The following is a 26,732-nucleotide window of genomic DNA, read 5'->3' on the forward strand; positions in this document are numbered from 1 at the left end:
CTGGGTAAAGTGGAGTTCGCAGTTAACTAGTAATTTGAACAAGTTTTGTTCTTTTCTTTGTCGGAACGTTTGTTTGTTTGTTTGAATTAATAAGCTAATCGCAATAATAGATTGAGGTTTGTATTGAAGGATTGTATTAGTATGTTATAGCCCACTAGTAGTGCCCGCGACTTCGCGTGGAATAGTGTCGAAATAATGAAAAAAAGATTTTGAAATAATATTGACCTTGACCAAATAAAAAAGATATATTTAAAAATCTAATCCAAAAAATTCAAAGAAAAAAGATTCATCGTTTTAGCTTCAAAAATTACGAAATACAAACTTATATCGTCCATTTTATTTTACCTTCTGAATAATAAGATTCAAGCTTTTAGCTTAAACGATACTTCTATACAACCTTTCATCTCCTCTTTCAACCCCCGTTACAACCCTTTTTCGCATTAAAAAGAAGCCTATGTCCTTTCTCAGGGACTATCTCTGTACCAAATTTCTTTTAAATCGGTTCAGTAGTTTTGGCGTGAAAGCGAGACAGACAGACTTATTTTCGCATTTATAATATTTGTAAGGCATTATTGAGGGTGCAGGTTATATAACATCTCGCTATATCCAATGGGAGCGGACGATCGAATGAGAAATGTAAGAACGGAGAAGAATTTCCTTGTAAGAGAAGAGATTTGTGGATAAATCAAAACATAGCGGAGTTACTTTCTCTTCTTCTTTTCATTTGAACGGCTTCCACCAAATAAGGTCAATGATTTTGCCAACGCCGTTGTTTTGCCTTAAAATAAAAAAAAAATCTAGGGGTGGACTACCCCTAACATTTAGGAGGATGAAAAATAGATGTTGGCCGATTCTCAGACCTACTTAATACGCTCACAAAATTTCATGAGAATCGGTCAAGCCGTTTCGGAGAAGTATGGCAGGTAACACTGTGATACGAAAGTTTTATATATAGTTTTTTTATGGATGATAATGGAATGGTGCACCCGCACTTGCGGGGCACCCGTGGAGGATAATAAGATGAGCATGAGGTCAGGTCAGTTACCAGGAACTTAATGTGATGGTTTCAAGGGGTACCGCGTGGAGGTCAACCTGTACATGCCACACATTGCTAGCAATGGTGTTATTAGTCCAGATTACTAATAATGTCTAATTTTATGTGTTGCTAGCTTGCTAGCTGACCCGCAAACGTTGTTTTGCCATATAAATTAATATCGATATTAAAAATGTTGATGGGGTGAAATTTTAGTGTTGTATGTATTTTTTAATGCCAATTTATAAAAAAAATTGTCTAAAAAATTTCAAAAAAATGCTAGGGGTACAACCCTTATCACTTAGGGTTATGAAAAATAAATAGTAGCTGATTCTCAGACCTACTAAACGCATATAAAATTTCATAAACTCGGTTAAGCCGTTTCGGAGGAGTAATGGTAACTAACATTGTGACACGAGAATTATATATATATGATACATGTTACATAAGCTGCCTTTTAAATCGTATCGTTTGCCAAGTTCTCGCGATTATTAAAAAAAAAACATATATGTCATTTTCATATTATTTAATTTAGATCAGAAGAGAGGTAAATCAATATTTATTTAAAAGGGCAACACACAAGTTTCTTGCTTATTCTTCTTGTGATGAGTCTGCATTCCGAATAAGCGGTAGAATAAAAAAACTTGACTATTCAAAAGTGCTTATATTAAGTTTATTTGAATAAAGATTATTTCTATTCCTATTTCTTAGAATTCTAAAACAAAAGAAAGCTTTTAGATTTTCAAATAGTTTTATTGCATCGTGTATTCAAAGGTGACAAAATGATTAATTTTGTTTTCTCTTTCAGAGGAGCACGCCGCTATCAATTACGTGAAATCCGTAACAGGACTGCAAGGTAAACACACAGGAATAAAGTTCCTATTTAATTGTAAAAAAAAATATATATAAAACTTTTTTTTCGAACTATTCTAATGCTGTTGGCCGCAGCTGGCCTTTACAGCTTCACCTCACGATAAGGGGCCGTTCAAGTATTACGTAAGCACTATAGGGGGGCGGGGGGTCTTTTCTTTGCTTATTTTGGATGACATGGGGGTGGGGGAGTCTGTATGATGATTACGTCATCGGTCGTAATTTAATTTTTTACACGAATGGCAACCCTCACATTGTCACACAGTGCTAAAAAAACAATACATTAATTGAGAAATGTTTACGTAAGCATGGGGGGAGGGGGTAAGAGCTTTGCTTACTTTTGCTGACAAGGGGGATGGGGGGTAAATAATTGTGATAAATCTGCTTACGTAATACTTGAACAGCCCCTAAGGTGTGAGTGCACATGGCTCTCCAAACTAAAGGAAGGACTTATGGAGCGGCTGAAGGACAACTCCCGCCTGACGGATATGACTTTAGTCTGAGGGCACCACTAGGGGTTCGAACCTTGGCTCAGGCCGTCGTAATTTCGATCCCCGTTTGAATTGGACGAGAATTTGATCGGAGGGGGGAAAGTAGTGGTATATTGGAACTGTTAGCCTATGTACATGAACAATATATTCTTGCCACTCTAGAGAACTAAGATGTACTTCGGTACCCTGAAGAGTACGACAGGGTACCAAGGTATAATGATCCTAAAGGTACCCCTAATTATTTCACTGTTATATCTCGCTTTATATACATAATATTTTTATTTGACGACCTCAGTAGTCTAGCTGTCTAGCACACCGCTTTTCGTCCGATGGTCGCGGGTTCGATTCCTCGCACGGCACAAACATTTGTATTCATGAGTATGATTGTTTGTGTCGGTCTGGGTGTTTTCTGTGTATAATATGTATGTATTTACAAAAAAAAATCTGTGTATTTGTATCAGTTGTCTAGTACCCATAACACAAGCTTTAGCTAGCTTAACTTGGGTCTAGATGGCGCTGTGTGAATTGTCCTGAGATTATTATTACCTATTATTATTCAAATCAAAATATCTTTATTCATGTAGATCTTGTGATATCTTATGATTTGTCAAATCTACCGTCAGTTCGAAGTGCTTACGCGCTGAGAACTGACAATAAACTCAGCTCTTATTCTTTTCAAATGAGTTTGTACATAATTACATAAATACAGACTTTACTTTATTTATTTCCAAAAAAAAAATATCTATGTACTTGTATCAGGTATCTAGTACCCTTAAAACAGGCTTTAGATAGCTTAACTTAGGACTAGATGGCGCTGTGTGAATTGTCCTAAGTTTATTATACTTATTATTGTTATTGATATACATAGAAAACAAACAAACCGATACAATGCAAATGCATGTAGTAAAAAACGGTTATTTCAATATTACAAACAGACCTATTTTATTTATATGTACAGATATGTTTTCCCTACCGTACAGTTCAATATACAGATTCAATTGAGAGGAATTTGCAAGAAAATCAACTGACTTATTTATATATTTACAGATACCAAGGACGTATATGAATTTATAAAACGAGTACGAGGCTCCAGGGAGTGGCACTTCATCATCAACTTCTTGATACAACTGGAGGGGACATCAAGTATGTACTCATTTTTATACTAAGATGGGAAATCATACGGCCCATCTGATGGTAAATGGATACCGTAGACTATGGACACCTGAAACACCAGGGGTGTCACCCGACCCTTAAGAAACCTTAATATACCCTTCTTGAAAACACCATGCTGTAGTTTCGTTAGATTCAGACACCAGAGTTTTCATACGCGTTGCCTTAAGAAACCCTTAAGAACCCTAGTTGACCCTTAAGAAACCTTAATATACCTTTCTGTTTCGTGAGATTCAGACACCAGAGTTTTCATACGCGTTGCCTTAAGAAACCCTTAAGAACCCTAGTTGACCCTTAAGAAACCTTAATATACCTTTCTGTTTCGTGAGATTCAGACACCAGAGTTTTCATACGCGTTGCCTTAAGAAACCCTTAAGAACCCTAGTTGACCCTTAAGAAACCTTAATATACCTTTCTTGAAAACTTCATGCTGTAGTTTCGTGAGATTCAGACACCAGAGTTTTCATACGCGTTGCCGATCCTTAAGAAATCTTAATATACCCTTCTTGAAAAACCCCATGCTGTAGTCTCATGAGAATGAGACACCAGCAGTTCATGCGCGTTGCTGACCCTTAAGAAACCTCAATATATCCTTCTTGAAAACTCTATGCTGTAGTCTCGTGAGAATGAGACACCAGGAGTTCATGCACTTTGCTGACCCTTAAGAAACCTCAATATATCCTTCTTGAAAACTCCATGCTGTAGTCTCGTGAGATTGAGACACCAGGAGTTCATGCACTTTGCTGACCCTTAAGAAACCTCAATATATCCTTCTTGAAAACTCCATGCTGTAGTCTCGTGAGATTGAGACACCAGGAGTTCATATCCAGCTTTGCAGCAGCACCGATTCTGCTGTTGATCTCTGCATCATGATCACACTGACCCTCCACGTCTTTTTGACACTGATTTTTAAGCCAAATTTTTGGCAAGAAACCTCAATATATCCTTCTTGAAACACTCCATGCTGTGCGAAAGTACGACTCGTGAGATTGAGCACACTAAGAAACCTCAATATATCCTTCTTGAAAACTCCATGCTGTAGTCTCGTGAGATTGAGACACCAGGAGTTCATGCACTTTGCTGACCCTTAAGAAACCTTAATATACCCTTCTTGAAAAACCCCATGCTGTAGTCTCGTGAGATTGAGACAGCAGAGTTTTCATGCGCGTTGCCGACCCTTAAGAAACCTTAATATACCCTTCTTGAAAAACCCCACGCTGTAGTCTCGTGAGAATGAGACATCAGGGGTGTAAACGCGTTGCCGACCCTTAAGTCCCTTCTTGAAAAACCCCATACTATAATCTCAAAACCCTTGGCAGGTAGTTCATTCCACAATGTAAGTGTACGCCAGAGGAAGCTCCTCTGAAACCGCACTGTCCGAGACCACTTAGATTCCAGCGTGTGGGGATGAATTTCCTGTCAAAATTTTATTCCTTCTAAAACTTTCTTAAACAAATGCAAATCCTACACCGATAGCCCAACCGCTGTATTGAAAGGAGATCCAATATATAAACACATAAATAAAATAAAAAAAAATATCTGTGGCCTTCCTTCGTTCATTTACTACCTACTTAATAAGATTTTTGCAATTGAATTATAAAAACTAGCTGATTCTGCATCACACTTACTCGATTTATATAATATATTTTTTAAAGATTTAAGCATACGTAGGGACGGACAGACAGCGACTGCGACTTTGTTTTATACTATGTGACTAGCTACTCGCCCCGGCTTCGCGCGGGTGTACATGTATTATATGTATAAACATTCCTCTTGAATCACTTTATCTATTAAAAAAAACCGCTTCAAAATCCGTTGCGTAGTTTTAAAGATTTAAGCATACATAGGGACGGACAGACAGCGACAGCGACATTGTTTTACTATGTGACTAGCTACTCGCCTCGGCTTCGCCCGGGTGTACATGTATTATATGTATAAACCTTCCTCTTGAATCACTTTATCTTAGCTTAATATTTAAAGTCTTATCAAAATTTGTTATGCAACAGTAACAAACACCCTACTCACAAAATTTCGCGTTTATAATATTACTAACTTATAACCGCGGCTTCGCTCGCATGTTTTTAAAATAAAAAGTATCCGATGTTCATTCTAAAACATCTAAGAACATGTGTACAATTTTTTTTATTTATGTACAATTCTGTAACAACCATGCCTAATTAGTAAAAATCACGGGATCTTACCACGTTATATATTTATTTGGTGTTATATTTAAACGTGGTAAGGTCCCGTGATCTTTACTAATTTTACGTATAAATAACGACCGTGTCAAGTTTAAAACATGCCAACTTTCACACACTACATTTACTTTCTTACACATTTATAATACTTCTTAAGTAAGATGTGTTAGATCATTATAGTTTTTGTCCAGCCTCAAAAAAATAAGATCCGGTACTGGTTACACATGCACTACACTAATATTGTTTTTTATTATTATTTTTCCATCTTATTTCAGATATCAAAGTGGTGGTGGAGCTGCTAAGGGAATTGACAAATGAATTCAGTAAGTTATGATTTGTTTCTTTTGTTTTTATACTACGATTCTTGTTCTATACAGAATTTTATAAAGATTATCTCTGTTGAAGTAGATTATATTTTTTTATTTATTTATTTAAACTTTATTGCACAAATACAATGTATAAATGTACATATGGCGAACTTAACATTTAAGGGCGTTCTCTACCAGTTAACCATAAGGCAAACAGAAAAGTTAGTAAGCGACGCATTATAGTTTATAAACATTTACGTAGTAACTTTAAAATAATACATATTATTAGACATACATATTTACATGCGACACATAAATAAATATATACACATATACATACTTGGATTAAATATTTAGATACAGGAAAATTACCCATGTATGAGGCAGATAATAAGTTCAATAGAGCGGAAAAGAAAAAGATAAATAAGGAGAATCAGAAATTTAATTATGATTGCACATTGCGTAGAAAATTATTATATGTGTATAGGCGAAAGGAAAAATATAGATAAAGTCTTGAAATACGGAGATGTATATAATGAAACTATAGACAAGACAGAATTTGAAGTATAGGTATATAAGAGGAGGGAAGCCAGAGCAAACAAAAAATAAATGTTTTGTCTATCTATTTAGAAATGCTTGTTCTTTTTGTGATGAGACAGCTTTCCGAATGAGTGGTAGATAAAAAACAAATTGTTATGACTATTCAAAAGTGCTTAAATTAAGTTTATTTGAATAAATGATTTTCTATTCTATTCATTTCTATTCTATTCTAAATAGAAATATAAATAATATTATATTATGAAACTATAGACAAGACAGAATTTGAAGTATAGGTATATAAGAAGAGGGAAGCCAAGGCAAACAAAATATAAATGTTTTGTCTATCTATTTAGAAATAGAAATATAAATAATCTTTATTCAAATAAACTTAATATAAGCACTTTTGAGTAGTCAAGTTTTTTGATTCTACCGGTCATTCGGAATGCAGACTCATCACAAGAAGAATAAGCAAGAAACTTGCGTATTGCTCTTTTGAAGAAATATTGTTTAAAAAAAATACACAGTAACAAGTAGAAGGCATGCGATAATGAACATAGAAACAGCTACGCAATCATTCTTTGTACAATTAGATAATATTGTCAGCGCTACGAAATTTGTTCGACAAAAACACTATTATCATATATTATTAAATAAACTTATTGCCAGTTGAGAAAATTCTTTTCAATTAATGTTATTTATATGTTAAAGAGAGGATAATGTCCAGCTTTTTAAAACGATTAAAATTGGTTTTTTTTTTCAGATGTATTCAAAGCATACGAGGTGCTTCAACGGCTGACAGGGCACGCCGACTTCGATGCTGTCTACGAGATACTGCAGAAAATATCAGGAGAAAAGAGTAAGAGTCATTCATTACATTTTTATTGAGATATTCAGTGGATAATAGAGAAAAACATTTTTTCTGTGTTCATTCTCACCGAAAATATTAGGCACATTGATTTAACGAAACGAATTTTTGAACGAAAGTAAATTATATTTACTGCTATATATACATATATAGCAGTAAATATAATTTACTTTCGTTCCGATCACAGTTGCACGTTACATACAAACTTACTTAACAACAATAAACTACAATAAACTTACTTAACATAATAACTTAAAACGTTACTTAGCAACAATACTTATTTTAAATGTGATGGATTATACTTTTTCTTTTTAAATCAATGTGCCTAATAAATTTTCGGTGAGAATGAACACAGAAAAAATGTTTTTCTCTATTTTTTCGTTTTTTTTATTGTAATTGCAGTGAGAAAAATAACAGAAAATAGGTTTTACTATTACATTTTTCGTTATTTACTATTTAATTGTAGTAAAAACATAACAGAAAATAAGATTTACTGTTTTTTTTTTCGTTTTTCCATTATATAATTGGTAACACAGATAGACCACAGACAAAAAAGGAACAGATATTTTCTTAATTTTTTTTATATTTGTTGGTATTTCTTTGATACGATACAGATTATGTCATAAAAAATATAGGAATAGAATAGAAAATCATTTATTCAAATAAACTTACATTGAAGCACTTTTAAAAATTCACATAATGCTAACAATCACCATGCATTTTCTGTTACAGATTCACATGAAATCGCCGACTTTTTCAGACACGTCGCCCACACGAAAGGTATTGTTTCTTTATCTTAAATTTCCTTTTATTTTTTCCTTTTATTTCTTTGCTTCCATTTTTGATATAAACATAGTTGATAGTATTAAATTTAATTTATAAGTGGGTTAAATTAAATCAGCACATAATAATAATAAAGTATTACCCCTGTAAAAAGGGAGATATATAAAATAATAATAATAATAATTTCTCTCCCTGGGGCCCTGAACCCCGGCCGACTGTGCTTCTGCCGGGGGTAAGTTGCCATCTCCTCTCCTTAAGAGGGGAGATGAGAATTTGTTTTAAGTAAAAATAATAATAATAAAACAACTTATTTTGCCATAAAATAAAACAAATAATTATAGCAAATATTAGGCGGCTTTGTTGCTTCAAACAATTTCTTATAGAAAAATTAACATAATATAAAAAATTAAGAAATAAAACAAGTAGTTTCAATGTAATGAGTATATATATATAATAGTATGATATTTATTCAATATTTTATTAATAAAATAAATATATTGCAGTTGGAAACGGTAAGGTATATTTTAATTATATTTTTTTCTTTTCAAACGTTGGTAATTTTATATATTACTAGCTGTTCCCGCGACTTCGTCCGCGTGGAATTTAACTTTATTTTTCTAAAATAAAAGTAACCTAAGTTACTCCTTATTACAACGGCTACCTCTCAAAAAGTTTACATTTTTAAGTCGAAACGTGTGAATACAAACTACCAACTAACACTAATTTATTAGAGTCATATATAAATACACAATAAGATTAAATTAGTCATAGTGATTGGAGCAGACCAGTCCGTACAAGCAGCAGTCGTTCACGAGTATGACGTATGTGATATGATATTTACCTAATTATTCTTTACGAATGAAGAACTGAAAGATAAGAAATAAAACTCACTATATCAAACAATATACTGATGATTCTTTTTTTAGGCGTGGAAGGCGTTAGGCTGTTTGTCCTCAAGCTGACTGGAGGTATTGGACCGTCCGAATTCCCGAAAGTGTTCGAGAACTTACTACCGGAAGTTGGTAAGTTACATATATTTGTGTTAGTATGTCTGTATGTGTTCTGAACTAATTTGTAACAATTTTTGTAAAGAAATTGGTTTTGAAGTGAAACTTGTGTATAGATTTATGTAATAGGATTTTTCGGTCACGAAAAAGCGAAAAGAAAAAAAAAAGAAAAGTCCCATCAAAATCGGTCCAGCCATTTCAGAGATTAGCCGGAACAGACAGACAGACATAATTGTAAAAAATGTTATTTTGGTGTATGTACCGTATTTATATTCATATGCATGTATGTACAGTAAAAAACGGTTATTTCAATGTTACAAACAGACACTACAATTTTATTTATATGTATAGATATATTCTAAACGGATTATTATTTTATAAGATTATTTTATTTTTGGAGAGAATTAATATTATAAAGAAGAAATAATAGATTTTTTATTTAATTATATTTATCACAATTTACATAATACATTTTTAAATTACAGCCTGTGTGTTATTCTGATATATAAGCTATATTACTGTAAAGTTTCATCGAAATATATTTCGTAGTTTTTGCGTGAAAGAGTAACAAACTTCTACACTAACTTTCGTAAGATTGGTACTATAATAAACAATTTTTTTTCAGATATGAAGGGAGCGTTCGATTTTCTCATCTCAGTTACTAGAAGCCAAGGTATGTTATTATATGATTTACTAGTTGTGCCCGCGACTTCGTCCGTTTTAGAATAACCTTGACCAAATAAAGAAATTTTTATTTTCATTGTGCAGTAGAAGATAAGATTAGTACTAAGATACGATGGGACTGGCATTATCATATTATGATAAAAGTCCCTAAATAAATGTAAGAATAAAAAAAAAAAAATAAAGAAAAAATATCTATAATAAACCAGACAATAAAAAAAGTTTCATGGTTGTAACTTTAAAAATGATGATTTAATAATTAATTAAAGTAATTTTGACGATAAAAATAGTTAAGTGTAATTCATAATATTCCTAACCTTCCCTCTTACAACTGAAAGTCAGCTCCTGTCTGTTGGCCTTCAATCGGTTCATAAATCCTTCATTTGGATGGTAGCAGGTATGTTAAGGAGATCCGTAACCGTACCCGAAACTATCGGATATCCGACATAAAAAAATATCCGTAACCGAATCAGAAATAAAAGTTTCGGACAATATCGGACAGAGACAGAGCCTAATTGAGACACGTTACGAAACCATTTCATAAGCTGTTTGTATTTTACTATTGAAATTCCTTAAAAAATGTTATCCGTAACTGAAATTATCCGAAACTAACGGATAATCCGAAATAATTTCATATCCGCATCCGTATCCGTATTCGATGTAGTAATCATTAGTATATCCGAAACCTATCCGAAACATACCTGGTTTGGAGTGCCATCTGCACTCGCCCCCTATTGTCAGGTGAAGCTGCAAAGTCAGTTATTTTGGAGTGCCATCTGCACTCGCCCCCTATTGTCAGGTGAACCTCCGAAGTCAGTTTGTTTGGAGTGCCATCTGCACTCGCCCCCTATTGTCAGGTGAACCTCCGAAGTCAGTTTGTTTGGAGTGCCATCTGCACTCGCCCCCTATTGTTCACGTTGCCTTTGGTGGCGCAAAGGAATGGTCACATTATTCTTACTGCGTCACTATTTTTCGGTTACAGAAATCGGTGAAGCTATTCTCAACTTCATTCATATTTTGAATGTTAAATCCTTCTCCGAGGGTATCCTGTTGATCAAGAAAGCAACTGGACAGAGTCGTAAGTATTATATTTTACCCATATTTCAAGATTAGAATAGAATAAATTCAAAATTAAAATATCTGTATTCATGTAGGTCTATTACAGACTCTTATGACATGTCAAATCTACCGTCAGTTCGGAAAGATTTCGAGATGAGAACTGATAAGAAACTCAGCTCGTATTCTTTACAAATAAATATTGTACATGTTTACAATAATACAGATTCATTTTTAAATTCAAATTTAGGAAAATAGAGTGACCACCAGCATATGATTTTGCAATTTTATGAAAAGAAGATAGTCTAAACTAAAATAAAAATAATTTCAGATAAATTTAATAAGCAAGTTTTGAATAGTTATATTTTTTTATTTATATTGCTTTTAGATAATGATGTTCAGAATAAAAATTTTAAGAATTTTGTGTGAATAGAACTGAACAAAACTCAGAACAACACAGAATAGAATGACACCGAAATCCTAAAATAAAATCCATAATCACATTTTATCCATTATAGTCCGCGAGCCAGGATCAAATCAAGATGATTAGTTTCCTCCTGGTCCAAATATTACTTTCATTTCCAAATCTTCTAAGAGTTCAGTTCTACAGTGATGAATTTATACATATAAATTTAATCTTAATCTTTGATGATGAATTTTGCTACGTAATAACTAAATATTCTCTTCTTTATTACAGAATTGAAATATGCGTTGGAAGAACTTACCCAAGAAACAAAAAGAACGAGTAAGTTAAATAAAAATAATATTTGTAGCCACTGTCCCTTAAACGAACATCTGTACACAATAGGTGATACAGACAGTTCTCTCTGTCGGGGCTGCTCTGAAGCCGAAGAACGGCTCACGTAATCCTGGAGTGCTACAGTGGCCACACATCGAACACAAATCCTCGGAACGATGAGGTGGCTCCGTGAAGCTTGTGAATACCAGAAGGTTTCGCTTTTGGGAGGAGCTTGGCTGACTACTTTAGTAGTCTCGGCTCTGTCCAGAATGGTCCAGATGAGAGGCTATTTGCGGATCCATTTACATTATATTATTACAGGACAATTCACACAGCGCCATCTAGTTGGGACTAGATGGCGTTTTAGCTAGCTTAACTTGGGAGTTAAGCTAGCTAAAGCTTGTGTCATGGGTACTAGATAACTGATAATAATAATAATCTCAGGACAATTCACACAGCGCCATCTAGACCCAAGTTAAGCTAGCTAAAGCTTGTGTTACGGGTACTAGATAACTGATAATAATAATAATCCCAGGACAATTCACACAGCGCCATCTAGATCCAAGTTAAACTAGCTAAAGCTTGTGTTATGGGTACTAGATAACAGAACGTATACATAGAAAACACCCAGAATAGAAACCACTCATGAATACAAATGTTTGTGCCGTGCGAGGAATCGAACCCGACCATTGGTCGTAAAGCGGTGTGCTAGACCACTAGACCATAGAGGTCTAGTTTATAAGAAACTAATAAAATGTGCTTGCAGGCCTGCGAGTGATCGTTGAGGACTTGTACAAGATTTCCGGACGCGTCAGTTTAGAGGAGGTGTACAATGTATTCAAAGAAGTATTCAAAACTGACAGTAAGTGGCCGATTAGTATTTGTATATTATAGCTTTTAACCGCGGCTTCGCTTGCATTGAATCCATTTTTTTTTAATAAAAATTCAAAACTAACAGTAAGTGGCCGATTAGCATTTGTATATTATAGCTTTTAACCGCGGATTCGCTTGCATTGAATCCATTTAATTTTTTTTAATAAAAAGTATCGTATGTTCATTCTAATATGTCCAAGAAGAGATGTACAAAATGTCATGATGATCGGTTCAGTAGTTTTTGCGTGAAAACGTAGCAAACATCAGAGCAGACCAGAGACCAGTCCCTACAAGCACTCGTTCACGAGTATGACGTATGAGCCAGCCATCACTGCGCTCGACCATGTTTTAGCTTTTAAATTTTTCTATATTTTTACTCTGTATTATGCTATTTTGAATGATTATTATTATTATTAACTAGCTGTATCCGCGACTTCGTCCGCGTGGAATTTAACTTTATTTTACTAAAATAAAAGTAGCCTATGTTACTCCTTATTACATCAGCTACTTACTAATAGAAGTCCCGTCAAAATCGGTCCAGCAATTTCAGAGATTAGCCGGAACAAACAGACAGATAGACAAAAATTGTAAAAAATATTATTTTGGGTGTATGCGCCGTGTTTATATTCATATATGCATATAGTAAAAAACGGTTATTTCAATATTACAAACAGACACTCCAATTTTATTTATATGTATAGAATAGAATAGAAATAGAATAGAAAATCATTTATTCAAATAAACTTAATTTAAGCACTTTTGAATAGTCAACATTTTTTTTAAATCTACCGCTCATTCGGAAATCTGTCTCATCACAAGAAGAATAAGCAAGAAACTTGTGTGTTGCTCTTTTAAACAATCCTTGTAAGTTCACATTTTACAAGTCGAAACGTGTGAATACAAACTACCAACCAGCACTAATTTATTTAGGCTCAAACATAAAAACACGATAGATGTATAGATTGACCTAATTTTTATCTTTTTCGTAGATATCGTGGCCACTATATCGAAAATTAATAAGGTAACGAAAAGGAGGGACGCCATCTTCTTCCTGACGAGCCTTCTAGATATTACTAAAACGAGAGTGATTCAAGACACGAATACGGTCATCAAAGGTCTTACTACGAGAGGTATGACTATATATTTATGTAAATATAATAAATAATCTCAGGACAATTCACATAGCGCCATCTAGACCCAAGTTAAGCTAGCTAAAACTTGTGTTATGGGTACTAGATAACTGATAATAATAATAATCTAAGGACAATTCACACAGCGCCATCTAGACCCAAGTTAAGCTAGCTAAAGCTTGTGTTATGGGTACTAGATAACTGATAATAATAATAATCTCAGGACAATTCACACAGCGCCATCTAGACCCAAGTTAAGCTAGCTAAAGCTTGTGTTATGGGTACCAGACAACTGATACAAATACATAGATTTTTTTTTTCGTAAATACCTACATATTATACATAGAAAACACCCAGACCGACACAAACAATCATACTCATGAATACATATGTTTGTGCCGAGCGAGGAATCGAACCCGCGACGGAATAGAACACCGTCTTTCTTTCGCGGAAGAAAGACGGTGCTACAGCAATAGACCACCGTCAAAGAATATAAGTAAGAATAATAAATAAATAAAGATGTTTTTTTAGATATAAATTCTACCGTGCGAGAAATTGAACCCGCGACCATCGGAAGTAGAACGGTGGGCTATACCGCTAGACCAGCGAGGTCGTTAAATTAATAAATTGAGTATTTTATAATATACAGTAATACTATCAGATCGCGCAGCGCGTTGCTATGGCTGAGGTTCTTGAATAAAATAATATTGCGACTATAAATTGAGATGTAAGCTATCCTATCTTTCAAGTTGCATCAAATTGCACACAATGTGCAAATCAAATTTGCAATCGGTTCAATAGTTTAGGAGTCCATCGCGGACAAACAACGTGACACGTAATTTTTATATATAAAGATTAAAAAAGATAGTAATTAAATTTTTATGTTTTAGATTCCAACATATTGGAAATATTGGAGCAGATTCGCATCAAATCCGGTCATGATGACATTATTGATTTCTTCAAGAAGCTATTAACATACACTGGAACCAAATGTAAGTACCGATATATTATGATTTATGTTAAAAAAAAACATACAAAATTTAAGGAGATACTGTTTTAGTTTTATTTTACACTAGCTGGACTACGTCCGCATGGAATTTAACTTTATTTTTTTTTAAATAAAAGTAGCCTAAATTACTCCTTATTACATCAGCTACCTGCCAAAAAAAATCCCATCAAAATCGGTCCAGCCATTTCTGAGATTAGCCTGAACAAGCAGACAGACAGACAAAAATTGTAAAAAATGTTATTTTGGTGTATGTACCGTATTTATATTCATATGCATATAGTAAAAAACGGTTATTTCAATATTACAAACAGACACTACAGTTTTATTTATATGTATAGATGTGTATAGGTCAAAGAAAATTATAGGCAAAGACTTGGCATATGGAGATATATATTGGGAAAACTATTGACAAGACAGAACTCTATAAACAAGAATGTACAATAAAAAAAGGAATATAAATTTAAATACATAGTTAGAACAAAAATACATGTTCGAATAAATACAGATAAAAACCATCGCTCCTAAGAATATCCTTCAGTTCTTGTCCCTGACGGGTCTACGTAGCGAGCTCTGAAAAAGGGCGTGCACAATAGATCTACGTAGGTCGCAGTGCTACAGGTGCTACAGGCACCTGACAGTAGCCCAAACAACCCAATAAATAAAAAAAAAACACAATAATAGGGGTTTTCAAGAAGGGTATATTAAAGTTTCTATGTTCATTTAAGTTTGAGACAAAGTTAAACAAAAAGTACGCTCTATCCTGAGGAGATAAAAACCATCGCTCCTAAGAATATCCTTCAGTTCTTGTCCCTGACGGGTCTAGGCAACGAGCTCTGAAAAAGGGCGAGCACAATAGATCTACGTAGGTCGCAGTGCCACTCTCACTTAAGTTTGAGACAAAGTTAAACCAAAAGTACGCTCTTTCCCGAGGAGATAAAAAAACCATCGCTCCTAAGAATATCCTTCAGTTCTTGTCCCTGACGGGTCTAGGCAACGTACTCTGAAAAAGGGCGAGCAACGTAAGTCGCAGTGTTACACAGGTCTACACACCTGAGAATTGCCCAAAACCATACTTTAAAACATTTTTGAATAGACATCACTTTTTTAAAACTACCACTTAACAATATTTATTTTTAATAATACATTAATTTTTAATATAATTTTTCCAGCTGTACAGAGAGCCTGGCAGGAGATTATCATCATCACGGAAATCACAGGTGAGCAAACCCTGAAAGCTGAACTAAAGTTATTCAGATATATTAAAAACAAAAGATGTGAAGCGTTGTCAAGCTAAAAAGGACTCATCGTTATATTAATATTTTAAAGGATTTTAATGTAATGGTGCACCCGCCTGCGCTAACGGTATACGCTGGCGGAGCACCAGTGGAGGATAAGATGAGCATGAGGTCAGGTCAGTTAGCACATCGTGACAAATTCACCAGGAATTTATTATGATTGTTTCCAGGGTATACCGCGTGGAGGTCACATGACATGGTACATTGCTAGCAATAGGATCAACAGTCCACATTACTAACAATACCCTGCCCCGTCTTTATATTATTTATGCATATTATATAAAAATCATTTATATTAAATACTACCTGTTCCCTCGAAAGTAGCCTAGGTTACTTCTTATTACATCAGCTACCTGTCAAAAAAAGTCCGGTCAAAATCGATCCAGCCATTTCAGAGATTAGCCGGAACAAACAGACAGACAGACAAAAATAGTAAAAAAAATTATTGTACCGTATTTATATTTATATGCGTGTAGTAAAAAACGGTTGTTTCAATATTACAAACAGACACTCCAATATTATTTATATGTATAGATTAGTTGGTCCATGCCACTTCGTCTGCATCACACTTACTTGGAACGTCCAATTTTAAACACTAACGAAGTATCATCCGCAAACAGCACTATATCTGCAATTTTCTCTACCATAAAGGGAAGGTCATTTATGTAGATTAAAAAGAGAAAGGGGCCTAAGATTGACCCTTGTGGAACGCCCATCTTAATATTAGCTCCTTTAGATTTTACACCGTCAATATCTACAGTGTGGGCCCTGTCCTCTAAATAAGTTCTCATTAATTTTAGATCATTATCTCTTATACCATAATGCTCGAGCTTGTACAAAAGCGTTTTATGATCCACGCAATCAAATGCCTTTGATAGGTCACAAAAAACTCCGAGTGCATCCTGTGACTTCTCCCTTATATTATTATTACTTATTACTATATTTCTACCAATACACTATTATTCATTAATATCTCTTTAATTTATAGTCTATGTGTCATTCTAATATATAAGCTATATTACTGTAAAGTCTCATTAAAATCTGTTCTGTAGTTTTTGCGTGAAAGAGTAACAAACAGTAAGATTACACTATTAATATTACCAGTGGTCGCCACGTGGTCGAAATTCGACCATAACTAATTTAAATGATAAATTTGAACGTTACTTATCACAGACTATACTTCTTTAATCACAGAGGTTATATTTAACATTCAGTAAGACTATAGACAACTAATATTAAGGACAAACAATATTAATCTATTCTCAATTTGATCACATACTTTAACAATAAACAAAAGAGTATATTTATTATATTGATTTAATTATTTTTTTTCACAATTCAGACAACTCCATCTAGACCCAAGTTAAGCTAGCTAAAGCTTCTGTTATGGGTACTAGACAACTGACACAAATACATAGATATTTTTCTTCGTAAATACATACATATTATACATAGAAAATACCCAGACCGACACAAACAATCATACAAATGTTTGTGTTGTGCGAGAAATTGAACCCGCGACCATCGGAAGTAAGGCCATGTGCTAAACCGCTAGACTACCGAGGCCGTCAAATTAATATTTTTTATACGTAATTAAAAAAATAATATTAGTCTGCACTCGCTCTCTATATAAACTATAAGAGTGCGAAATTTCACACTCATCCGTTCGTATAATTTTCGTAATAAGTGTTACAAAGTTATTGCTTCACGTATTAATATAATATGTACTATTATTCGACAGATATTTTCATATTCTTCGAGACTGTATACAAGTACACCCGGGTGGAGGTGTTAGTCTTCATTGAGACTATACTCCGCATCACGAACTCTACCAATCTCAGCGCAGCCACATCCAAATTCACGAAGATCACGAGTCAGAATAGTAAGTGTTATTTTTTCTACCGATTTAAAAAAAGGATTACTTTTTTGTGTCATCATCATCATCATCATCACTTCAGCTCGGAAGACGTCTACTACTGGACAAAGGCCTCCCCCAAAAATCTCCACGACGATCGGTCTTGCCTTGCTCGCAACCAACGCTTTCCAGCGATCTTGACCAGATCGTCGGTCCACCTTGCTGGAGGCCTTCCCACGCTGCGTCTTCCGGGCCGCGGTCGCCACTTGAGGACTTTACTGCCCCAACAGCCATCTGTCCTACGAGCTATGTGCCCTGCCCATTGCCACTTCAGTTTCGCAATTCTTCGGGCTATGTCGGTCACTTTGGTTCTTCTGCGGATCTCCTCATTTCTGATTCTATCACGCAGAGAAACTCCGAACATAGCCCTCTCCATTCCTCTCTGAGTGACTCTGAGCTTATTCATGAGGCCCATAGTTAGCGACCACGTATTATCACTGGCAACACATTGGTTTTGTATGTAAATGTAATAATAATATTAATATCTCTGGACAGTTTACACACTATCCTAGTCCTTTGTATACCATTTTAGGTCTGATTAATTCTCTATTCTCCAATGCGGGATTTTTATAACTAGTGACCTCAGGTATTTTTTATATGGAACTTTTGTTTATGCAGACTAAACTTAAAGTTTGGCATTAGAACATATATTTTTTGATTCCCCGGCCTTCAATTTAAACAGAATTTTGCTCATTGCTAAGCTTCAAGAACTATATCAGATTATTCCGCCATCGCTTCAAGAACTATTCAAATGCACTGCAACTTTTAAACCAATTAATGACTTCATCATAGCAACTATCGGAGAATTATAAACATTTCAATTGTGGACACATACATGGACTTAACACAAACTTATAATTAATGAAAAGATTTGGCGATATCGCCTTGAAGAATGTTTGAATCTCATGGAAATACTACTGAAGATTAGGCTGTATGGTCTCGTACCTTTGCCTATCCACTTGTGGATAAAATATACCACTTTATTACTACTACTTAAAGTTTGGGTTGGTCTGTGGCATGTTGTATTCAAATATACCAACAACCCAAATCTGGACATGTCAAGTGTTGCGTTGACCACCGCGTTCCATAGACAATGACTGCCCATCCCATCCGTGATAACATTCGTGAATGTAACATATATTTATTTTATTCTTTTTCTAAATATACATTATTTAAATTTCAGCATTCTTCGAAAGTATTCGCGTGATTTACGAAATCATTCTTTATGGTAAGTTATTTATTTTTTTATTTATACAATCAATAGAGAATGTAACAAATTCTGTTGGTTATAGACGTATTTCCAACTAACAAGCTGGATTGGATGATGCATGATTATTGGTTAACCGTCGCCTATATGTATTGACATCATTTTCTTTGTACTACTCATACGTTGCCATTCATGTTAATTGTACTGTTTTTTTTTAAATCGTAATGGCAAACCAACATTATTTCTGAATTGCCATACAGAAGAATGCTATTACAAGCATCCTGGTAGATCGTTGGCAAGTTCTCACAATTGAGAAATCATCATACATAGCACTTTTATGTGATGTGATGATGATTCTGATATCATATGATGATATATCTGGTAAATTGCTGACCAGTCCTTACGATCGTAAATAGTATATGAAGATGTCTAAGAAATTCAACACTTTGTTTCTTGACATTACACTGTTTAATATATCCTTAAATCTCCAAAAACTTCATTAGCGAGTTTTAGGGCATTAGTTGTATTTTTGGAGACAGCAAGCTGCTAGCGTTAGTATTAGTTTGACAATAGTTGAAACTGTATACGCAGCAAGCGGATGCCTTACATAATGATGATCATGATGTGATAACATTGCCAATTCCTGAGAAGTGGAAGAACATTCTGCTGTCACGAGCATCCTGGTAGATTATTGATCAGTCAATGCAATTGAAAAATCTTTTTGAATAATATACAAAGATGTCTAAGAAATTCAACACTTTGTTTTCACTACACATTAATATATCCTTAACTCACCAAAAAACTTATTAGCGAGTTTTAGGACATTAGTTACATTCTTGGAAACATCAAGCTTATAGTCATAATTGGCAAATACACAGCAAATGGACACCTATATCGATAATGATGATCTATGTAATATATTTGAAGCTATATCTAGTGCTGAATTTAAAATAAACATTTTAATTTCAGATATCGTGAAATTCTTTGAGAGTCTCATCACAATAAGCAAGAGATTCTGTAAGTATTTATATATTAGGGTTGTATGTATTTTTTAATCTCAATTGAAAAGTAAGTGTCCAAAAAATAAAAATATAATGTTAGGGGTGGACAACCCTTATCACTTAGGGGTATAAAAATAGATAGCCGATTCTCATACCTACTGAATATGCATATAAAATTTCATAAAAATCTGTCAAGACGTTTCAGAAGAGTATGGTCACTAACATTGTGACACAAGAATTTTATATATAAGATATATATATTAATATGATAAATATCCTTTCTTTTATTTCTTTTGTCATTTGAATGGAATCTTATATGATGTGAAACGGTATTTATTTTTTATAGACTTACATACTGTTAAATACACTTATTACTCGAGTGGGCAGGGAAGTGAGCAGCGCGAGAGTGTAAACACGAGTGGAAACACTTCCCATGCCATTGGCGCTGCCACTCGCGCTGCCCGGCGCTCCCTCGATTATCGGTTTTTCGTGCGCGAGTCAAAGGACTGGCAGCGTGTTTTTACATTCAGCCCTCTCGCTCAGTTGTCGCCCGGCAATATTTTCGGCAGCGCGAGTGGCAGGGGAAGCGGCCGAATGTAAACGTAGCATTACAAGATGAACGAGCATAAAACTTGCGCGCTGTATTTATAGTTAAGACTAGCTGTTCCCGCGACTTCGTCCGCGTGGAATTTAACTTTATTTTTTCTAAAGTAAAAGTAGCCTAAGTTACTCCTTATTACATCAGTTACCTGCCAAAAAAAGTCTCGTTAAAATCGGTCCTGCCATTTCAGAGATTAGCCGGAACAAACAGACCGACAGACAGACAGACAAAAATTGTAAAAAGTGTTTTTTTGGTGTATGTACCGTATTTATATTCATATGCATGTAATAAAAAATGGTTATTTCAATATTACAAACAGACACTCCTATTTTATTTATATGTATGGATATATAATTAATGATCAATATCATATTTTTAAGATATTATGTGAATATTAGGTGTGTAAATACTATACCATAATTGTGCAATACAACTTAAATAAATAAAAAAACACATTTAGATTATTTATTCAGAACTGTCGGTGATTGATTTTTATTGTTTCCAGATTTCGAGGAAGTCATCACCATTATAGAAGAATACACTGAAACAACAGGTAAGAATCAATTATCTTAGGGTACAAACGAGCTTACGGCTCACCCTTTTTTTTTATACTACGATGGTGACAATTAAGCATACGGGCCATCTGATGGTAAATGGTTACCGTAGCCTATGAACGCCTGAAACACCAGGGGTATCGTGCACGTTGCCGACCCTTAAGAAACCTTAATATACCCTTCTTGGAAAACCCCACGCTATAGTCTCGTTGGAAAACCCCGGCAGGTAGTTCATTCCAAAATCTAAGTGTACGCGGGAGGAAGCTCCTCTGAAACCGCACTGTTCGGGACCACTTAGGTTCCAGCGTGTGGGGTTGAATTCCCTGTCGATGACGAGCGGTGGTAAAAGGTGGCCGTCGGCATCATGTCGAACAATTTCTCAGAACACAGTCCGTCCGTCACCTGATGGTAAGTGATTACAATCGCCCATGAGCACCCGCAACACCAGGGGAATTGTAAGTTGACGGCCTTTTAAGAAGGAATAAGCTCTTTTCTTTAAGGTTTCAATATCGTATCGGTTCGGAAATACCATTGCTGGAAGGTGATTCCACAATATGGTTGTGCGTGGCAAAAAGTTTCTAAAAAACCGCACTGTGAACGACCACCCTTCATCCAGATGATCAGGATGGTATATATTGAAGATCGCGCGTGAAAGGTGAAAGAATTAGAAGTATTTCCGCGTGAAAGAGCGTATGTGTAAAGGCAGCTATTGGAAGACTGTGACAAATGGTTTCCTCCACACACGTCGCAGACTAAAGTCGCATCCGTTAGGAGGGAGTTGGTCCTCAGGCGCAGTTCTTCCAAAGTTTTAGAACGCCCTCTGCATTCCTCCGGTGAAGTCGTAAAGACATGTTAGGGCAATCGGTATTAGAATGAAAAAAAAAATTACACTACTCAAAATTTGAAAATGTTTTCTATTCTTTGCTTGTTTCAGACTTCATTGATGCTTTGAAGACTCTACGAGAAGCCACTGGAGAAGACGGTATGTATATATTTGTAATAATTATTCAAATAATCATTAAATACTAAAGTTACTTTTATCCATGATCCCCCGCCCAATTCAAACGGGGATCAAAATTACGACGGCCTGAGCCGAGGTTCGAATCCCTAGTGGTGCCCTCAGAGTAAAGTCGTATCCGTGAAGAGGGAGCTGGTCTTCAGCCGCTTCTTCCATTGATTTGGAGTGCCATCTGCACTCGCCTCCTACCATCCGGTGAAGCTGTAAAGGCCAGCTGCGGCTAACACCATTAGAGTAGTCCGAAAAAAGTGATTAATGTTGTCAAACGGATTTTTACACGAATAATCTTATGGTAAATAAGACTCTGACTTATTCAGCTAGCGATCACTGCTAGTGCGCTACAAAAGAGTTAACTACCCTTACTTACCATTGCATTTATCGTTTAAATTGAATATCTTTTGTAGCATTTAAATAATTTCTATGCCATTTAGGTTATACATGTCGGACGAATTCGTTCTGTATGTTCACCGATTTTTACTGTTAAAGAATCTTGAATTTTACCTCATTTCAATTAGTGTTAAAACTAATTTAACTATATTAGTAAACTAAAAGCGAAAGTCTAAGGATAATATTTTTATTCAACTTAGTGTAAGTGCCATTCATCATATACACGAATAGCTCAACGACCAACACGTTGTCATTACGTTAAGGGTACCCATAAAGCGTTGCCATTCAGGAGAACTAAGAGTCAGTCATATAACATATCCTGTAATTTCACAGCTCTATTTTAATGATGAAACATACATTAAAAACAAGGTTTTTGTTTGGCGCCTGAAATATGTGAGACTGAGGTACCTTTACAAACTCTACCTTCTACGTTGAGAGTCCTGATTATAAGGGACTTGCAATGAAGACTTCGACTGTCCCAAGAAAATATCGACTATTTTAACCGAAGCACACCTTACAAACCTTGATTTGGCGCATGAAATATGTGAGCTGAGGTACCTTTAATACTTCTAAGTTGATTATTTAAAGCCATGATTGAATATGATTATTTTCTTTCTAGATATCATCAAGGCAATTGAGCATATTAAAAAGAATTTGCCTAAAAAGTTAACGACCACAACTACCACCACTACTCCAGCACCAACGACAACTACAACACCAGCTCCAACGACAACTACAACCCCAGCACCAACCACAACTACAACCCCAGCACCAACCACAACTACAATCCCAGCTCCAACAACAACCACAACGGAAGCCCCAATAACTACCACACAGGCTTCAGAATCGGAAAGTAACTCACAAAGCCAATCTGAATCAACATCATCAAGTCAATCAGGAGAATCTAGTTCACAGAGTCAATCTAACTCTCAGTCGTCTGCATCGTCGTCAGAGAATGCGCAGTCAGCAGAATCTAGTTCACAGAGTCAATCTGCTTCTCAATCTTCTGCATCGTCATCAGAGAATACGCAGTCAGCTGAATCTAGTTCACAGAGTCAATCTGCTTCTCAATCTTCTGCATCGTCATCAGAGAATGCGCAGTCAGCTGAATCTAGTTCACAGAGCCAATCTAATTCACAGTCTTCTGCGTCATCATCAGAGAATGCGCAGTCAGCTGAATCTAGTTCACAAAGCCAATCTAATTCTCAGTCTTCTGCGTCATCATCAGAGAATGCGCAGTCAGCTGAATCTAGTTCACAGAGCCAATCTGCATCTCAGTCTTCGGCATCATCATCACAAAATGAACAATCACAACAGTCTAGTTCGCAGGGCCAATCTGCTTCACAGTCGTCTTCGTCGTCATCACAAAATAACCAATCAGAACAGTCTAATTCGCAGAGTCAATCTGCTTCCCAGTCCTCTGCATCCTCGTCACAAAATGAAGAATCACAACAGTCTAGTTCGCAGAGCCAATCTGCATCTCAGTCGTCTTCATCGTCATCACAAAATGACCAATCAGTACAGTCTAGTTCACAAAGTCAATCTTCTTCTCAATCCGCCATTTCGGCATCAGAAACACAATCAACATCAACAGAAACAGAAAATTCCGAACAAGAAACTCAGAATGAGTCCCAAACATCGCGTACTGAGAAAGTAATAGAAAGGAAGCAAATAGAGAAAAAACAAATAGAAAGAAAAGAAATAGAGGAAGTAGTTTCACAAAATCAATCTGTGTCCCAGGCGGAGAAATCTGAACAAGTTACTTCAGAGAGTCAATCGACTTCTCAATCAGAGACATCACAACAAGAGCAATCCGAACAAAATGCTTCTCAAACTCAATCTGCATCCCAATCATCTGCGACAACATCAAATAATGAGCAAACAGAACAATCAAGTTCACAAAGCCAATCCGCATCTGAGTCATCTTCATCGTCATCAGAAAATGCACAGTCAGCTGAATCCAGTTCAGAGAGCTACTCTGCTTCCCAGTCTTCTGCGTCATCTTCAGAGAACGCTCAATCAGGAGAATCCAGTTCACAGAGCCAATCTAATTCTCAATCTTCTGCTTCATCATCAGAGAATACGCAATCAGGAGAGTCTAGTTCACAGAGCCAATCTAATTCTCAGTCTTCTGTATCAGCATCACAGAATGCGCAATCAGGAGAGTCTAGTTCACAGAGTCAATCTAACTCTCAATCTTCTGCATCGTCATCAGAGAATGCGCAAGCAGGAGAGTCTAGTTCACAGAGCCAATCTAATTCTCAGTCTTCTGCGTCATCATCAGAGAATGCGCAATCAGGAGAGTCTAGTTCACAGAGCCAATCTAATTCTCAGTCTTCTGCGTCATCATCAGAGAATGCGCAATCAGGAGAGTCTAGTTCACAGAGCCAATCTGCATCTCAGTCTTCTACTTCATCATCAGAGAATGCACAGTCAGAAGAATCTAGTTCACAGAATCAAGCTGCTGCTCAATCTTCTGCATTGTCATCAGAGAATGCCCAATCAGGAGAGTCTAGTTCACAGAGCCAATCTAACTCTCAATCTTCTGCATCGTCATCAGAGAATGCGCAATCAGGAGAATCCAGTTCACAGAGCCAATCTAACTCTCAATCTTCTGGATCGTCATCAGAGAATGCGCAATCAGGAGAATCCAGTTCACAGAGCCAATCTAATTCTCAGTCTTCTGCGTCATCATCAGAGAATGCGCAATCAGGAGAGTCTAGTTCACAGAGCCAAACTAACTCTCAATCTTCTGCATCGTCATCAGAGAATGTGCAATCAGGACAATCCAGTTCACAGAGCCAATCTAATTCTCAGTCTTCTGCGTCATCATCAGAGAATGCGCAATCAGGAGAGTCTAGTTCACAGAGCCAATCTAATTCTCAGTCTTCTGCGTCATCATCAGAGAATGCGCAATCAGGAGAGTCTAGTTCACAGAGCCAATCTGCATCTCAGTCTTCTACTTCATCATCAGAGAATGGACAGTCTGCAGAATCCAGCTCACAAAGTCAAACTGCATCTCAGTCATCAGAGAAAGCACAGTCAGAAGAATCCAGTTCACAGAACCAAGCCGCTGCTCAATCTTCTGCATCGTCATCAGAGAATGCGCAGTCAGCTGAATCTAGTTCCCAAAGCCAATCTGCATCTCAGTCTTCTACTTCATCATCAGAGAATGGACAGTCCGCAGAATCCAACTCACAAAGTCAGTCTGCATCTCAGTCTTCTTCATCGTCATCAGATAACGCTCAATCTGGAGAATCTAGTTCACAAAGCCAATCTTCTTCTCAATCTGCATCGTCATCAGAGAATGCGCAATCAGGAGAGTCTAGTTCACAGAGCCAATCTGCATCTCAGTCTTCTACTTCATCCTCAGAGAATGGACAGTCTGCAGAATCCAGCTCACAAAGTCAAACTGCATCTCAGTCATCAGAAAATGCACAGTCAGATGAATCTAGTGCACAAAGCCAATCTGCTTCTCAATCTTCTGCATCGTCGTCAGAGAATGCGCAGTCAGCTGAATCTAGTTCACAGAGCCAATCTGCTTCTCAAACTTCTGCATCGTCATTAGAGAATGGTCAATCAGCAGAATCTAGTTCACAGAGCCAATCTGCTTCTCAATCTGCATCGTCATCAGAGAATGCACAGTCAGCAGAGTCTAGTTCACAGAGCCAATCGGCTTCTCAATCTTCTGCTTCGTCTTCAGAGAATGCGCAGTCAGCAGAACCTAGTTCACAAAGCCAATCTTCTTCTCAATCTGCATCGTCATCAGAGAATGCACAGTCAGCAGAATCTAGTGCTCAGAGCCAATCTGCTTCTCAGTCATCAGAGAATGCGCAGTCAGCAGAATCTAGTTCACAGAGCCAATCTGCTTCTCAATCTGCATCGTCATCAGAGAATGCGCAGTCAGCAGAATCTAGTTCACAGAGCCAATCTGCTTCTCAATCTTCTGCTTCGGCTTCAGAGAATGCGCAGTCAGCAGAATCTAGTTCACAAAGCCAATC

The 26,732-nt window shown here is 36.0% G+C and overlaps 1 protein-coding gene across 1 annotated transcript in view; it reads left to right on the top strand.

Annotated features, from left to right (window-relative positions):
* LOC131845262 (platelet binding protein GspB-like) overlaps window positions 1–26,732 on the top strand; it is a 45,933-nt gene that overhangs the window by 10,601 nt on the left and 8,600 nt on the right. The window contains exons 7-29 of the mRNA XM_059194302.1: window positions 1,842–1,889; window positions 3,442–3,537; window positions 6,038–6,085; window positions 7,371–7,466; window positions 8,208–8,255; window positions 9,185–9,280; window positions 9,891–9,938; window positions 10,929–11,024; window positions 11,700–11,747; window positions 12,508–12,603; window positions 13,604–13,744; window positions 14,635–14,736; window positions 15,923–15,970; window positions 17,790–17,930; window positions 19,147–19,191; window positions 20,140–20,187; window positions 21,278–21,325; window positions 22,261–22,308; window positions 23,351–24,259; window positions 24,500–24,744; window positions 24,872–24,970; window positions 25,450–25,503; window positions 26,155–26,235. Coding sequence (XP_059050285.1) covers window positions 1,842–1,889; window positions 3,442–3,537; window positions 6,038–6,085; window positions 7,371–7,466; window positions 8,208–8,255; window positions 9,185–9,280; window positions 9,891–9,938; window positions 10,929–11,024; window positions 11,700–11,747; window positions 12,508–12,603; window positions 13,604–13,744; window positions 14,635–14,736; window positions 15,923–15,970; window positions 17,790–17,930; window positions 19,147–19,191; window positions 20,140–20,187; window positions 21,278–21,325; window positions 22,261–22,308; window positions 23,351–24,259; window positions 24,500–24,744; window positions 24,872–24,970; window positions 25,450–25,503; window positions 26,155–26,235 — 2,729 coding nt within the window. The remainder of the gene's footprint in view (window positions 1–1,841; window positions 1,890–3,441; window positions 3,538–6,037; window positions 6,086–7,370; window positions 7,467–8,207; window positions 8,256–9,184; window positions 9,281–9,890; window positions 9,939–10,928; window positions 11,025–11,699; window positions 11,748–12,507; window positions 12,604–13,603; window positions 13,745–14,634; window positions 14,737–15,922; window positions 15,971–17,789; window positions 17,931–19,146; window positions 19,192–20,139; window positions 20,188–21,277; window positions 21,326–22,260; window positions 22,309–23,350; window positions 24,260–24,499; window positions 24,745–24,871; window positions 24,971–25,449; window positions 25,504–26,154; window positions 26,236–26,732) is intronic.

Source organism: Achroia grisella, unplaced genomic scaffold (assembly GCF_030625045.1).
Source record: "Achroia grisella isolate CSIRO2021 unplaced genomic scaffold, CSIRO_AGI_Agris_v1 utg461, whole genome shotgun sequence".
NCBI classification, from domain to species: Eukaryota; Metazoa; Arthropoda; class Insecta; order Lepidoptera; family Pyralidae; genus Achroia; species Achroia grisella.